General features: G+C 42.1%; 1 protein-coding gene across 2 annotated transcripts in view; it reads right to left on the reverse strand.

Annotated features, from left to right (window-relative positions):
• ZFAT (zinc finger and AT-hook domain containing) overlaps nucleotides 1-18,206 on the reverse strand; it is a 352,480-nt gene that overhangs the window by 65,533 nt on the left and 268,741 nt on the right. For both annotated transcript variants that reach the window (XM_082258103.1, XM_082258102.1), the window contains exon 12: nucleotides 13,886-14,024. In XM_082258103.1, the coding sequence (XP_082114229.1) occupies nucleotides 13,886-14,024 (139 nt within the window). The remainder of the gene's footprint in view (nucleotides 1-13,885; nucleotides 14,025-18,206) is intronic.

Below are 18,206 nucleotides of genomic sequence, written 5' to 3' on the forward strand. Positions count from 1 at the left end.
ATTCAACAATATAAATCCATTATCAGCTAGCAGAGCCCCAGAGCTATGGTATGTAAAATAAAAGGAATGATGTATTATTAATGTGTATAAGGAAGCCCACTTTGATCTTTAATAATCAGTTATTGCACGGAATCGATGCTGGAGGGACTCTTATCAGCGCAGCATATCTCATGCCACATTATAAGCTGCCTCCTCATCTACTGCCTACTGGATTCACCATCAATAATACAATGCTAGATCATATTAAAAATTATTATTTTTATTTTTTATAAAAATATATAAAATATATTCTATATGGTACTATTCATTCACAATTTACAATTCATAAACCAGTCAATTTCAAATAAAAGAATGCATTCATAGAAGTTAACTCTATTTAAAGCGTATTTATGGTTAAAACATAAAATCATATATTTATTTCCACATCAAATTTCAATTATTTCTAGCCGACTCTGTTAATGTAAAAAATCTTGAAGTTTTTTAACTTTCCTACTTTTTTACTAGCTTGAATTATGGGACACATAGTCACTATGTCCTATGAGTAGACACTGCTGTGTCACACATTTCACAGAGCCCGCCTTCTGATCTACAGAGGGGCTGGGGGGAGTTTCAGGAGGCGGAGTCACTACAGGAATTACTGTTTACACCCAGCAAGGTTTCGTGGGATATGTATTGCTGATGTTAAAAAATGAAAATGTATGCTGTGACCACAGAACTCCTCTACGCTTTCCAAGTATTTGGTAAAGTCAATGCCAGTTCTTTAACAACTTGCCTTTAGGGCACTTTCACCCCCTTCCTGCCCAGGCCAATTTTCAGCTTTCAGTGCTGTCACACTTTAAATGACAATTGCACGCAATTATGCAACACTGTACCCAAACAAAATCATTTTTTTGAGACAGATAGAGCTTTCTTTTGGTGGTATTTAATGGCTTCTGGTTTTTTTTAGTTTTTGCTAAACAAAGAAAGACGAAAAATTTAGAAAAAAAGAAAAAAGCTTGTTACAAAATTGTGTAAATAAGTAATTTTTCTCCTTCACTGATGTGCACTGATGGGCAGCACTGATAAGGCTGCACCAATATTCGGCACTGATGAGACTGCACTGATATGCAGCACTGACGAGGCTGCACTGATATGGGGTACTGATGGGCACTGATAGAATGCACTGATAATCAGGACACTGATGATCAGTGCCCCGATTATCAGTGAAAATGTCTCCTGGGTGGATTGCAGCTTACCGGCTCTCCTCACCCGCTGTTGGCGTGAGGAGAGGACTGCCAATAACTGGCAAATTCTGTTTACACTGTGATCAGCTGTGATTGGACACAACTGGTCACATGGTAAAGAGCCGCTGTGATTGGCTCTTTACCCTGATCACAGATCCCTGCTGATACGCGCCACAGGGGGGGCGCGCGGGAAGTGCCATCACGGGAGGACGTCAATAGATGCCCTCCCGGAAACGTGTGACTGTGCTGTAGCCATCATTCGACTATAGAGCGGTCATAACGATGTTAAAGAGAGCCAGTCACCAACCAAAAAAAAATGAAGATAAAGACACAGAATAATCAAGTATTTTAGCCCGTTTCCACCCACATAACACATACGAGTTACAGAGTGGCCAATGCTTCTGAGCGGAGAGTGAGCTCACTGTGTGCTACCAGCCCAGAGGTCAAGTTTTCCAATACAGCTCTTAGTCCACACTAGCGATTGGTAGCCAGTGTGACCGCCTCCCAATCTGTGAAAGGGGCACAGCCAGAAATAGAAATCTGAGGGGGGGGGGGGAGGGTTCTACGCTTTACTCTACTAAAGAAAAGCTTTTTTTACTTTGTCTTGTGGTTGGAAAATTCTCCTTACTTTCGGTCTGGCAAAATCTTGTCAGCAGAACAGCAAATGAAGTCTTCCAGATGGAGCCCCAAATAGCAGTAAAAACCTGACTGGGGTTTAAACTCTCGCCCACTCTATGCAAAACTATAAAAATTGGATTTTTGACTTACCGCAAAATCCATTTCTCTGATATTCATTAACAGACACAGTGCCTCATCTTCTTGACTACGTGGTTATACTGCCCCCTACAGGAGTAGGACACGAGGCAGAAAATAACTTGACTATGTCTATGGGGCAGTCCCAGGGGGTATACCCCCACTCTCTGCTATAGGTACTCAGTTTTGTTACAAGCAGTTAAAAAAAAAACAATTCCACAGAGGGGTGGGTTCTGTGTCCGTCAATGAACATCAGAGAAATAGATGTTATGGTAAGTCAAAAAATGGGATTATTAACTTACCGTAAAATCCATTCTCTGATGTTCATTAATGGACACAGCTCTTCATCTTCATGACCGTAGGGGTAATACTGCCCCCAAAAGGAGAAGGACACTAGGCAGAGGAAAAAGCTTGCACACGCCTATGGGGCAGTCCCTGGGGGTAAACTCCCACTTCCTGCTATAGGTATTCAGTTTTGTAACAAGTAGTGTCAGAAGAAAAAAAAAACACTCCATAGAGGGGTGGGTGCTGTGTCCGTCAATGAACATCAGAGAAATGGATTTTACGGTAAGTCAAAAATTAAATTTTCTCTTTTGTTCATTGAAGGACACAGCTCTTCATCTTTATGACCGTAGGGATGTCCGAAAGCAGTGTCAAACAGCAGAAAATCAACTTCTTCAAGGCTAAACAGCCAACCAGGTAACTGGAGCTCAACTATTAACAACTGGAGCTCACCTGAAAAAAAACACGCTCAAAGAGGACAACTCCTCTAAGTAGCATGATGATATGAGGAACCAGGGGCGTAACTACAGGGGTTGCAGGGGTTGCAATTGCAACCGGGCCCCATGCTCCAGGGGCTGTGCGGCCCCCACTGTACACCTGGATAGGAGGGGCGGCGGGGGCAGCATGTAGAGAAATCTCTGTCCTCCTTTTTCCTCCTGTAGCTGCAGAAGGAAAATGGAGGAGATTGGTTCCTCTGTATGCTGCCCCCGCCATCCCTCCTAACCAGTTCACTTGTGTTCTGCTGTCTCTGGGCCCCTGTGTGCTCCCCTTGTCCCCCCCCTCCCCACTGTGATCCCTCCCCTCTCCTGCCGGCTGCTGCAGGGGATGTGTCACAATAGAGAACCAGGAAGGGGGTCGGTAAATATGTAATTTACCAGCTCCTTCCTTTTCTGAATGGACAAAATCATAGTCAGTGACATTGTAAAATATAAAATAAAGTGATAAAAAATAATACAATTAAAATACCAAAAAATAAAAACTACTGACACCAGTGGGTGAACTTCCAGGATAGCAAAGGTCACACTTGCGACCAGGCCCTGGCATTCCACCACCGTGGGGAGTCCCCAAGATGGCAGGAAGGGGGCCCACTGCAGAACTTGTGAAAGGGTCCCATAATATAGGGTCCCGCAACGAGAGTAAAGGGACCCAGGATCAGTGGGAAGAGCTTCAGGCTTGAAGGGAAGGGCCCCAGCCAGGGGTCCTGGGGGCCCTTCATAGTTTCTTGCATCGGGGCCCTGAAGGTTCTAGTTACGCCTCTGTGAAGAACCAATGCGCTACCAGAAATATGATGAAGAATGAGGGAGGGACTAAAGTAAAATGACCAGTTAACCCTAGCAGACAGCAGCCAATCCCTGTAGTGTCTCCACATACAAATCAATTAAAAGTAAAATAATAGATGGGCGCTATCGCATGAAGGCCTGAACCTATATAATAGAACTAATAATGTAACAATCAAAGAGTGAAAAATGGTACATATAAAATATATAAATAAATCTTGATAAAAATAACAAATGCAAGTGAACTAAAAAACACAATAATATATCACACCTGTGATAAAGTGCACAAAAATATTCTGAAGCAATAGATACAATTCAAAAATCCTTAATGTGAGTTCTACTTCTGGACCATTATGATGTTTGCGCTGCAGGTCTCAAAAACTCCAGTGCTACAATTGCGTCCCTGACACCTTCTCCTCCTGGCCAATGAAAAAATAAAGCCTGGGGCTTATTATATGGCACCATTCTCTGTAGCATTCAGGAACACACACTGCTGGAGGAAGAAGAGGACCCGGACTGAAGACAGTAAGATTTAAGGTATTTATTTATTACAGGAACTTATATAGTACAGTCAATTTATGCAGCGCTTTACATACATATTGCTCAATCACATAAGTCCCGGCCCTCAAGGGGATTGCAATCTAACGTCCCTAACTCACAATTATACATACACATTCGGGGCCAATTTAGACAGGAGCCAATGAACCCACCAGCATGTCTTTGGAGTGGAGGAGGAAAGCGGAGTACAAGGAGGAAACCCACGCAGCCACAGGGAGACCATGCAAACTCCAGGCAGGTAGTGCCATGGTTGGGATTCCAACCAGCGACCCTAGTGCTGCTAGGAGGAAGTGCTAATCACTTAGCTACTGTATGTATAGAGTAATGAAAAAAAAAAAAAAAAGTGTGTGTGAAGCCAATGGGGGTGTGAACTTTAATGAATGACAGCTCCTAACTTCAGATTCGCACCCAGGTATCTGGCTTTGAGAAAGGTTTTTTTTCCTTTCAGACACATAATTGCAAAGAAGGGACAGAGAACTTCCCACGCTGGATAGAGCTCCCTTTGTATTCATCCAATGCTAAGGACTCCATGTTATTGTTCCACAATTACTGTGCCTGATTCCTCATACATAATAGTCTGGGTTTCATCGCAGCTCACAGAGATCACCAGCCGTGCTAAGATACAGAAAATCATCATACTGATAGAAGAGTTTATTGACTATCAGCTGAAACAAGAAGATAATGGGAAGCCATAAGAGAGCGCAGGAGGGCATATAAATAAAATGGAGCAATTTGAATTGCTGAAACTCCAGGCAAATAATAAAAACAGTGGTAGTTTAGTGCTGAACTTCAGATATACAGTGGATATAAAAAGTCTACACACCCCTGTTAAAATGTCAGGTTTCTGTGATGTAAAAAATGGAGACAAAGATAAATATTTTTAAAACTTTTTCCACCTTTAATGTGACCTTTAAACTGTACAACTCAGTTGAACAACAAACTGAAATCTTTTACGTGGATGGAAGTAAAAATAAAAAAGTAAAATAATATGGTGGCATAAGTGTGCACACCCTTAAACTAATACTTTGTTGAAGCACCTTATATTTTTATTACAGCAATTAGTGTTTTTGGGTAGGAGTATCAGCATGGCACATCTTGACTTGGCAATATTTGCCCACTCTTCTTTGCAAAAACACTCCAAATCTGTCAGACTGTGAGGGTATCTCCTGTGCACAGTCCTCTTCAGATCACCCCACAGATTTTCAATCGGATTCAGGTCTGAGCTCTGGCTGAGCCATTCCAAAACTTGAATGGCTTCACCAGCAGAAGATTACCGTATTTTTCGCCGTATAAGACGCTCCGGAATATAAGACGCACGCAATTTTAAAGGAGGAAAATCTAGAAAAAAAAAGATTCTCAGGTCTTTGCTGTCCTCAGGGAAAGTTTTGAGGAGTTTCTAGTACTCTGCTGATGTATAATCTGTGTCTGCACAGTACTGGTTGGTGCTGTGCTGGTCACATGACACTAAAAAAAGCTGAGTACAGGAACCCACCGGCGCCTCAGAACAATGATTAAATAAGGTTGCCACAGATGTTGAGAGACATCAGGAGTGCTGGCGGTCTAAAGCCCCGTACACACGCACAGATTGTTGGCCGTAAATTGTCGGCCAATGTCCGATCTGCTGATTGTAGGCTTGTTAGTATGATGCTTCCGACAACCAACTGCGACTTTTCGGCCAAAAAAAGTCTGGTGTGCATGCTATAAAATTTTTGTTGGCCAACAACAGAACGGCCGATTGTTCCTCAGTCAGTACAGATTTCGGCAGACAAAAATCAAATGAGCAAGACTGGGCATGCTCAGAGAAGGAAAAACACACGGAAAGTCAACCATCACATGACATCACTTCTGAAGTTGGTTTTGTTGGCCAACAAAAGTCCAGTGCAAGTCTAGAGCACATTTCAACCAACAAACAACACTGGACAAAAGACGGCCGATCGGTCGGCCAACAATCTGTGCGTGTGTACGGGGCTTAATTTAACAGGTTCCTGATCGAGGTGTCAGCGAGTGGACCAATGTGGAGAGCCAGGCTGAAATAATCATACTAAGCGCCAGTCACATGAGATAAGGGTACGTGTTTATCACCTAGGGGGCTCACAGAGGTGCAGTGGAGGTTTTTACCATCCTGTTTGTCTTGCCTTCACTGTCTGTGGTAATTGGTAAGCGGGTTCGTTCTTGTGCTGTGCTGCCTGGAAAGCTGCTCCACTCTCTTGCTCTGGCTCCCGCCCACAGCCCGCCCACCCACACTGCTCCAAACCAATCGGCATTGCCGCTCGCCCCGGCCCCGCTCGCCTTGGCCAGTCAGCAGCATAGGGAGGTGACACACACACTGGAGCCGAGACAGAGACGGCGGCCAGTGTAATTTGCATACTCCTAAGTAGCAACCGCGGCCGCAACACTTACTTTAATGGTTAGTGGCAATGATTTTTTTTTTTCTTCTACACTGGCTCTGGCTAGCAGCAAGCACCACACAAAGTTAGGGGCAGTTTTAATGCAGGCAAAATGTGTATTTGTCGTATAAGACGCACCAACTTTTCCCTCCCAGTTTTGGGGAAGAAAAAGTGCATCTTATACGGCGAAAAATATGGTACTTTGTTGATTTGGATGTATGCTTTGGGTCGTTGTCATGCTGAAAGATAAAGTTCCTCTTCATGTTCAGCTTTCTGGCAGAAGTCTGAAGGTTTTGTGCCAATATTGACTGCTATTTGGAACTGTTCATAATTTCTTCTACCTTGACTAAGGCCCCTGTTCCAGCTGAAGAAAAACAGCTTCAAAGCATGATGCTGTCGCCAACATGCTTCACTGTGGGAATGGTGTTCTTTTGGTGATGTGCAGTGTTATTTTTGCGCCAAACATATCCTTTGGAATTACGGCCAAAAAGTTCAACCTTGGTTTCATCAGACCCGAACACATTTTCCTACATTCTTATGAGAGACTTCAGATGTGTTTCTGCAAAATTTAGCCGGGCTTGGATGTTTCTCTTCATAAGAAAAAGCTTCCATCTTGCCACTCTCCCCCATAGCCCCGACATATGAAGAATACGGGAGATTGTGGTCACATGTATCACACAGCCAGTACTTGCCAGATATTCCTGCAGCTCGTTTAATGTTGCTTTAGGCCTCTTGGCAGCCTCCCTGACCAGTTTTCTTCTCGTCTTTTCATTAATTTTAGAGGGACGTCCAATTCTAGGTTATGTCACTATTGTGCCATATTTTCTTCACTTGATGATGACTGTCTTCACTGTGTCCCATGGTGTATCTAATGCCTTGGAAATTATTTTGTACTCTTCTCCTGACTGATACCTTTTAACAATAAGAATCCCTCTGATGCTCTGGAAGCTCTCTGCAGGCCATGGCTTTCGCTGTTGCAATGCGACTAGGAAAATGTCAGGAAAGACCTACTAAAACAGCTGAACTATATTTGGGGTTAATCAGAGGCACTTTAAATGATGGCAGGTGTGTACTGAATCCTATTTAACATAAGTTTAAATGTGATAGCTTAATTCTGAACACAGCTTACATCCCCAGTTATAAGAGGGTGTGTGCACTTATGCAACCACATTATTTTAGTTTTTTTTTCTTTACTCCCCGCTAAAAGATTTCAGTTTGTTTTTCAATTGAGTTGAATAGTTTATAGGTCACATTAAAGTTGGAAAAAGTTCTGAAAATGTTTAGCTTTGTCTAACTTTTTTACATCACAGAAACCTGAAAATTTACTAGGGGGATATAGACTTTTTATATCCATTGTGTGTGTGTGTATATATATATATATATATATATATATATATATATATATATATATATATATATATATATATATGGCTGTATAGGAAGGCTGACCTCGGGTCAGCCTGAATTTGTAGGAGGAGTCTCGCTCCATAAATACCTGCACTCAACCCTCTCATCTCATCGGCGTTACTTTTCACGTTGCTGGTTCTGCTTACGTGTTCCGGACGTCCAGATGCCGACACTGCCATGAGGTTTCCTTCACCGTGGTAGTCCGCACTACTCTTTTTTGGAAAATTGGATTTTTCCCCAAATTGGGCAGAGGTTTTGCCATGGTTTTCCGCAGGTTACCGCTATTGGTTTGCTTCATTCCTGGTACACTTGCATTTCACTGATTTTGTTTCAGCATCAGTATGGTACGAAAGTATTGTGCTTTTTGCAAAAGGATTTCTTCTCATCCACCTTTTCATGCTATCCATTTATAGGATTCAAATGTTCTATACACACAGTATTGTTAAGCCTAACAAAATCTATGTTACTTCCTAGGTTCAACCACCCGGAACTCTTTACTAAGCGTTTATCAAATTACGAATATGTCAATATTTTTGTACAATTTCATTTTTCGTTACTTACGATATTCATACATCATATTTACGCATCTGCATCTCACTTATCTCTTACTATTTTGGTTATATTTGTAGCCACCACGCTATCAGTTCCTTTTGATATGTTCCTCAGTACATACGATTTACACCTTGTGACATATTTAAGGTACGGTTTGTTAATATGCAGCGGCAGTTACAAATACTCCCGCTTAAACTGTATATTGGTCATACTTCACATATATTGTCAGGTTTATTAGACACTTGCACTGTGGGTAGATCTTGTTACTTAACCTAGGGCCCAGGTAACATATTGACCGGGCGGTGATTTTCTTTTGTTTCTTATTTCCCATAGTTCTTGTTTCTACATATCCACAGGACTTACGAGTCCGAGTTTTGGTGCAGTCAATACAGGTGTGTATTTCCTCAACCTTTATAGTCACACATTATAATATATTCAAAACTTTTGCTTATCACGTACAAGTCAGTTTTGCTGTACATACATCATTTATCCTGTCGTTTACCACGTTACACCACTACAGTTGTCACCCGTCATGCTTACGGGTACCTACGGATTGAGATGTTCGTTCTTTAATTGACTTGTTTGGTGGCAAGTCTCCTCATCTGTTAACACATACGTCAAACATTTACGGCATATTGTAACACTCAATATGTCTTACCTGACACATTTTCAGGTTACTAAGGCCTGAGTTTACGTTGCTAATTTGCCTGGTAACTCGGCCTCTATCACACTCAAGGACTGACACGCTTTCAGTCCTGTGCAACTCGAGTTTTTCGTTTGCTAACTGACCCACCATCACCATAGTGAGTTCGCTCATTACACCACAGAACTCTCAAAAAAAATAAAATAAAAATATATACTGTATATATTCACAATAGATTTGTTCTTAGTTACATAGGTCATGTCACAGGCTTTGGATTTCGAAGAATTTGCCTCCGTCCCACCATCTCCTGCCAGGGGATCAGAACATGGTAGCACACCCTCTCTGAGATCCTGGACCATCCCCAAGCTCATGACCTAGCTGCAGTGCAGGGATATCCTGTACCCAGCTTCGGCTAATAAAGCTGAATTTTTCAGACAATTATTCCCCAGTGCACCAGGCACCAACACTGAGCAAGTCACCTTACGCACGGTTGCCACATCCCTCTCACAAATCTCACCTTTCTGGGGATTACGTTAGACACCCAGTCCATGCAGGCTAGTCTGCCTGCGGACAAATTAGCCAGAATTAGAGACCATATAAATGCGTGTATGATCTCCCAAGCCTGTACCAGGAAGGAACTGCAATCACTGCTGGGTATGCTAAATTTTGCTATGAGAATTGTTCCCCAAGATAGGTCCTTCATTTCTAGGTTTCTGGCATTGTTACCCACAGCCCCCGACTCGGATTGTCAGATCAAACAAGATCCCGTGGCATTATCTGATTTACACATGTGGGATGAGTTCCTTTAGCCTTGGAACGGCTGTATTATCTGGGCTCTCTGTCACGCACTGCTCTTTTAAGGTCTATCCATAGATTTTCAATTATGTTGAGGTCAGGAGATTGTGAAGGCCATGGCAAAACCTTCAGTTTACGCCTCTTGATGTAATCCCTCATGGATTTTGAGGTGTGTTTAGGATCATTATCCATTTGTAGAAGCCATCCTCTCTTTAACTTCAGCTTTTCCACAGATGGCATCAAGTTAACATCCAAAATTTGCTGAAATTTTATTGAATCCATTTTTCCTTCTACTCGTGAGATGTTCCCAGTGCCACTGGCTGCAGTACAACCCCAAAGCATGATTGATCCACCCCCATGCTTAACAATTGGACAGAGGTTCTTTTCATTAAATTTTGTGCCCCTTCTTCTCCAAACGTACCTTTGCTCATTCCGGCCAAAAAGTTCAATTTTAACCTCATCAGTCCACAGAACTTGTTTCCAAAGGCTTGTCTATATGTTCATTTGCAAAGTTCAAATGCTGATTTTTGTGGCGAGGACGTAGAAGAGGTTTTCTTCTGATGACTCTTCCATGAAGACCATATTTGTACAAGTATCTCTTTATAGTGGAATAGTGTACCACAACTCCAGTGTCTGCCAGATCTTTCTGGAGGGATCGTGCAGTCAAACGTGGGTTTTGAATTGTTTTTTTCACAATCCTGCGAGCTGTTCTGTCTGGTATTTTTCTTGGTCTTCCAGATCTTGCTTTAACTTCCACTGTTCCTGATGACTGCCATTTCTTAATTACATTTCGAACAGAGGATATTGACATCTGAAAATGCTTTGCTACCTTCTTATAGCCTTCTCCAGCTTTGTGAGCATCAACTATTTTCAGTTTCAGTTTTCTAGACAACTGCTTAGAAGATCCCATGGTGCTGATTGTTGGGGCAAGGTCAGATGAGTCTGGGCATTTAAAACCTTTAAGATTGACATCACCTGGTCTTCCCAGACAATGATTGAGAACAATCCATGACACTGGCAGGTCTCAGTCTTGCAAAGGTGGCAGTGCATGCTATAAATTCTGCACGGTGCCCAAACTTTTGCAGACGCCATTTTTTTGTTTTCTGTAATTTTGAAAGTGTCAATGATGGAAATAAAATCTAACTTTTGTTGACATGTTATAAGAAAGTCTAATCTGTAATTTGATGCCTTTTGGAGATTTTTCCATCTTTCCTTGGCTTCTTTATGCACATTAATACAAATTTTTACCTGGGGTGCCCCCAGCTTAAACTTTCTCACAACACCATTAAGACATATTTAGCAGGAATTCAGCACTTTGTGTCCTTACATCATCCTGATAGGCCCTTTTTCAGGACTTCCTATTAAGGCAATATTAAAAGGGATTCAGAAGAGTAGTCCCCCTGCCTCGGCCAGCAGGCTCCCTATTACTAGGCATATATTCCGCAACATGTTCAATATGCTTACCAGGTCCCCCTTCGGGCTACTACCCAACCTGGGCCTCAAGGCAGCCATATATCTGGCCTTCTATGGGTTCTTAAGACCAGTTTACATGTAACGGTACTAAGTCCTGTATTCTCCTGTTTAAACAGTTAATCAGATACCCCAACCATTTCCGGTTGCACCTAGACGTCTGCAAGACACAGCAGACTGGAGCAGGCACCAATATTACGTTTTTTGAGACCCATACCGCTTGGTGCCCAGTAGCAGTCCTAGACCAACTCATGGTGCATATGGCAGACAAACCCAAGGATAGGATAGCTCCTACCCTTCCCAAGTACACTGCTTACTACAACACAATTTATTAAACATTTCTGAATCCTCCTAGTGAACCTAGCCTTAGACCCTAATTTATACTCTGGCCATTCCTTCAGAATAGGAGCTGCTTCAGCAGCCTTTCGCCAAGGGGTTCCCGTTCACATCATTAAGTTAGGTAAGTGGAATTCATCCTGCTACTCCAGGTATATTCCAGATCCACATATTGAGATGTCTCATGCTTTTTCATACTTGGCTGACTAGTCTGTTATGCAAAATGTTCAATAAACCCCTTTTCCTTTCATCCTACTGTCTTTATTTTTGCCCCCTTTTAGGCATACTGTCCATGTAACCACGGCACACCGTAGGTCACTATTCCCCTTTCCCTCCCTTACCTTTCCTGGACTTTTTCTAAGAGTACAAATTAATTTGTAGGAGTCGCCCCGCTCCATAAATACCTGCACTTAACCATCAAGCCATCAGTAACAGATTCAGAATATTATTCCCAAAGGGAAATTATTCTCTTAAAGATCCTTTAGGTCCTGTAAGTAGTGAGGTGGGGCTTCAATGCATCAGCATTGTTTATCCAGCACATCCCACAGATATTCCATGGGATTAGAATCTGGATAATTAGGAGACTACCAAGGTGTGTTTGGCTGATATAGCTGACAATGGTTTCCTACTCTCAAAGTGGCTAGCACTGTGCACTTTAGATATCAAGCAGATATCTTATCTACGTTTATGCAGGTTCTTTGTCCTCCCCTCCCGGGCGGTCCTCTGCATCATTGTATTGTGTGTGCAAAATGCCATGGTGACCCTCCTTAAATGCCCTGCACTTACACAAGATGGTTGAATAGCACTGGATGTCATTCAACCCGCACGAGGACAAGTGTTGGACTAATTAGTTGGTTAGTCTGTAGGGGACAATGCCAGACAGCAGGGAAGTATTACAACAAGAGCTTCATTTTTTTTGTGGACCAGGGCTATTAAATTAAGTAAAATAAAATGCTGCAATTAGGCTTTAAATGTAAACTCTTAGGGATAACCTTCAACGAGGCTACAAACAGCATTAAAAAAAGGTTCTAACATTCTCAATCTTTTTAAAATAGAGGAACCTCTGATAAAACTTTTAGGTCTCAGGGAATCCCTGCTTATAGTATATCTATAGTTTAATGTACAATAGCCTTAGCAGTAAGTTGTGATTTAGGAAAAATAAAAGAATAAGGAATGCAGCGTGCTACATGTATTTGTCACCTAGGATTGTTCTATTCAACACAACTATTTTCAGTAATAATAATGGGATAAAACAAACAAAAATGGCCAAAAGAAACAGCAGACAGTGAAATGTGTAGCGTTTCCTCACAATGGTGATCAGTGGAGAAATTTACGACTAATGGGTCCCCGGTCAATATAAAAACGTCACCTTAATTTTGTGGTCAGGGGGTGGACCCTTACATTAGTGGTCGAAGAAATGCTCCTTTACAATTATGGTGGGTAAAGAAGGGCCTACTTAGACTGGGGATCAGTGGGAGAATAAATGAGAGAAGGGTTCCACTGAACTGGTGGTCAGTTGGAAAAATGCTTCTTACATTGGTGGTCAGTGTGAAGAATGTCCCTTACATTGGTGGTCAGTGGGAAGAATGCCCCTTACATTGGTAGTCAGTGAGAAAAATGCTCCTTACATTGGTGGTCAGTGGGAAGACAGAGGAAAGAATGCTCCTTACAGCCAGCCAGTCCTTACATGGTGTACAGTGGGAGGAATGTCCCCCTTACATTGGTGGTCAGTGGGAAGGATGCCTCTTACATTGGGGACCAATGGGAAGAATGCTCCTTACATTGGTGGTCAATAGGAAGAATGCTCCTTACATACGTGGTCAATGAGAAGAATGTTCCTTACATTGGTGGTCAATATGAAGAATGGTGGTCAGTGGGATGATTACCCTTTATATTGGTGGTGGGATTCTTAGTGGGAATGGATGCTCCATACGCTGGAGTTAAGTGGAAAGAGTGCCACCTTACCTAAAAAGATCACTTGCATCAGTGGTGACCTTTTTGAGAGTCAGAATGTGTTGATTGCACAAGAAACCCCTAGCAGCCTCTGGAGAAACCCCAGGCTAGAGAAAGGCTGTTCTAATGCTTCTCCAGCCTACTAAACAAAGTTCTTTAATTGCTGTTTATCTAATGGAGGAAAATAATGATGGTGCTCTTCCCTCTTCATTGACAGGTGCATTGAATAAACAGGGACGTGGCACTTACCTTGAAGGACGAGGGATTCCGCAGAGAGTTCCCCAGCTCCAGAGTTCACACATTCCTCATTGGGATGCTTCTTGTTGTAATGCCTCTTCAGAGAGCCAGGGATATTGCAAGAATAGTGGCATAAGGCACAACCAAACGGCTGCAAAAAAAAAGAAAAATGTAGAGATTTATACATGTAGGCAATCTATGTTAGATGTACAGTGGGTATAGGAAAGAATCACTCCCCTTTAAAAATAATCACATTTTGTTGCTTTGCAGCCTGAAATTAAGACAGACACAGGTTTTGTTTTATCCAGCTGTATTTACTAGTGCAACTTATAACATCCAAGTAATAGATATAACACCAACATGTCAGAAAAAGAAAAAAAAAATCAAAAACAGAATCACTGGGTTGGAAAAAGGATCACCCCCATGTCAATATTTTGTTGGACCACATTTTGCTTTAATTACAGCCTTTGGTCTGTTCAGATATATCTTTGTACATATAGACTTTGCAATATTTGCCCACTATTTTTGCAGAACTGCTCAAGTTCAGCTAAAATTTGATGGTGACACTTTGTTGACTGCAGTCTACAAATAATTTCACAGATTTCCAATGGGGTTTAAGTCTGGGCTCTGACTAGGTCATTTACGCTTTTCTCCTTCAACCACTGTGTGCTCATTTTTTTGTGTGATTTGGGTCATTGTCATGACAACCTTCTTCTCATGGAAATTTTTTTGGCAGAGGGCAGTAGATTTTCCTCAAGAATTTGACAGTATTTTGCCCCATCCATTTTTCTTCTATCCTAAAGCCCTGTACACACGCGTCGAAAAGGGAATTTTCGTCCGACGACCAATCTGCCGATTTTCGGCTTGTTAGTATGATGCTTCCGACAACCAACTCCGACTTTTCGGCCGAAAAAAATCTGGTGTGCAGGCTATAAAATTTTTTGTCCGCCGTCAAAACACGGCCGACTTTCGTTCAGTCAGTACAGATTTCAACAGGGAGAAATCTTATGAGCAAGACTGGCCATGCTCAGAGAAGAAAGAACACAAAGAAAGCAAACCAACACATGACATCACTTCTGAAGTAGAATTTTGTCGGGCGAGAAAATTCGTGTGCGGTCTAGGCACATTCCAACCAACAAAACACCACTCTGGACAAAAGACGGACGACCGGTCGGCCGATAATCCTTGCGTGTGTACTAGGCTTAACAGTGCTCCAGTCCATGCTGCATGGAAACACCCCATAACAAGATATTACCACCGCCATGCTTTACTGTAGGAATGGTGTTATTTGGATGGTGAGCTGTACTGGATTTCTGCCAGACATATATCATTTAGTGTTGAGGCCAAATAATTAAATTTCAGTCTCATCTGATCACCTTAAACGCACCTTAAAAAGATTCTGAGGCCACATGGAAAAAGGCGTTACGGTTAGATGAGACTAAAATGGAGTTATTTGGTTTTAACACCAAACAATATGTCTGGCAGAAATTCAAAACAGCTCACCTTCCAAATAACACCATTCTTACAGTAAAGCATGGAGATGGTAATGTCCTGGTATGGTGTTTTTTCTCTGCAGCAGGGACTGGAGCACTTGTCAGGATAGAAGGAAAACTGGATGGGGCAAAATACTGTTAAATTCTTGAGGAAAATCTGCTGCCCTCTGCCGGAAAGTTGTCAATGGGAAGAAGGTTTACCTTCCAACATGATAATGACCCAGAGCACACAGCAAAAATGACCACTCAGTTGTTGAAGGAGAAAAAGGTGATTGTCCTTGCATGGCCTAGTCAGAGACCAGACTGACCACAAATGGTCACCATCAAAATTTAACTGAACTTTAGCAGTTTTGCAAAGAAGAGTGGGCAAATATTGCAACGTTTAGATATGCAAAGTTAGTAGAGACATATCTCAACAGACAAAAGGCTGGAATTAAGGCAAAATGTGGTCCAACAAAATACTGACATAGGGGGGTGATCCTTTTTCCAACTTCAGTGATTTTTTTACATTTTTTTATGACATGTTGGTGTTTGATCTTTGACTTGGATGTTATAAGTTGCACTGAGTAAATTCAGCTGGATAAAATGCAAACTATGTCTGTCTTCATTTCAGGCTGCAAAAGAACAACATGTGATTATTTTAAAGCTTAACTCCACTTTTGTTGAGAAAAAAAACATTCCCCTCTGGGTGATCTCTGTACATTGTAAGATTTTTAACAACCTTTGTTGCAAATTCATACCTTTTGTAATTCTGAAGTAATCCTTGTTTGTTTCTCTGTGCTGAGTTGGTCAAATGGGACTGATTTCACGACACTGGGCTCAACCCACTACCCAACAATGGCTCCGACGTGTTGACCCCATCTACCAGCTGGAGGACCTAACCTATACCCAAAGGGGCCTTTCCTCACTGTCATACAAAAGTTGGGCCTGCTGGCTCTCTTTCACTCACACATCAGAATATGCCACCCTTATGGCTCCCTCCCCCCAAACGAGAGACTTGGTTGTGTTCACTAAGTAATGTGGTATGGTCTAGTCACCTATGTCCAAGTGTCGCTTGATTTTCTTTCTCTTATTCTTAGTTGTCCATAAGCAAAACAGCCGGGGTCCCCCTCCCTTTTTCTTTTCCCCTCTTCCTCTCGCCCCCCTCATCCTATCTCCCTTTCCCCCTCCCCGCTTCCTTCTTCTTCCCCATCTGGACTTCCTTCTATCTCTTGTCTCTTCTTTATGTTGTGTCCCTACTGCTCTTAGAGTTGTTTCATGGTTTATTCTACGGTATGCTACACTACAAATGTACTTCCGAATGAAAACACTGCCCACCCTCCCTTGATTTAGTGGCGAATTACACTTTTCTTTGCACACGGCCACACTTCAATGGTGATCATTGTGACTGCGTTCACACTGAGAGTGGTTATGAACCGTTCGTTCCGATGCTGTACGCTTCTATGTATTCTACTGCATTTCTGTTAACTGTACTACACTTGTTTTTTCTTAATAAAAAGTATTAAATAAAAAAAAATGGGAGTGGTTTCATAATTATCTTTATAATTATGAGGGTTCTAATGAGGATTAGGATTCTAATGAGGAAATCTGCTGGGCCTGCATCCCTTTAGACGTCTTCCTATTGGGAGTATCTCACCAAAAATGACATTTGTGCTGCAGGGGATGCCAGAAATCTGATTTGTATCTTAGGCAGATTTCTAGGAAAATTGGTGAGCCAATCACACAAGCAGGAAATGATGTTTCTGGGGGTGTGGTCAGTATACATTCTGTGTACAGAACAGCTCCAGGTAGCCATATTGCATTGCATTTCCAGAAAATTACAACGGTTGCAGATTAAAAAAGGAAAGGTAATTTTCTAATAACATTCAATTACAATATGATTTGTGTCGCAATTGTATATGCTATATTGTTTTTTTTCTTTATTTGCTGACTTTTTTTCTCCACAAAAGTGGAGTTACCCTTTAAAAGGGGGGGGGGGTGATTATTTTCTATACCAGCACTCTCTGCTGCAGGAATCTGAGCAGAAATATCCGTGCTATAATTCTGAAAATTTCTAGAAGTTTAAAAATGTCAAACTTCTAGTCTACTGCCTGTTATGCTCAGACATTATATATATTACATCCCTCTCCCCCTCTGTAGTATGTTTCATGTTTCAAGAGGGGAAAAAAAAAAAAAGTCTAATGGCAACCTCCTAACCTACGCACCTGAGACAGCATCCAACAGACGCTGTGTATTTAAGCCCCCCTGTGGAGAATAAAACACAGGTTTCTGCAGCATCTCCCCTGGCAGGCCTATAACTGGCATTTTAGCGCAGCAAGCAACAGACGAGCCCCTCAGAGGTAATTTATTCAGAGTGCTGCCTCTTTATGCTATACAGCTGCCGGGCCGCTATTATCTCAGGATTATGTAGACTCTTGCTATTCTCTGCTGATATCTGTCACCCCGTTTCAGACACGTGTGACAGGTATTCAGTGTGCAGGTGCATTATACACTCCTCTTGGAAACTATTCAGTTCTACCATTCTACAAATAGGGTTGTTGCCACGGCAACCCAAGAAACCGCTTCGTTAGGAGCGTACGAGAGGCACATTTATGTAAATATAACCGTGTCTTTCCCATGCCGAGCGCTCCTGACCCAGCTGGGAATTCGCCGGCAGCTCTTGACAAATAAATGCTACCCTTTACGCAGAGTAACTTGGTCTTGCTGGCAGGATGGTGACTTGGCAAAGATCATTTGAACCACCGATGGAGCACTAGATTGCAACAAGGTCTATACCAGCAAATGCTTCTAGCAGCCCCCTGCTTGTTAAAGAGGCACTGTCACACTGACTATGCAAAGAA

This window comes from Pelophylax lessonae, assembly GCF_965119305.1.
Source record: "Pelophylax lessonae genome assembly, chromosome: 5".
NCBI lineage: Eukaryota > Metazoa > Chordata > Amphibia > Anura > Ranidae > Pelophylax > Pelophylax lessonae.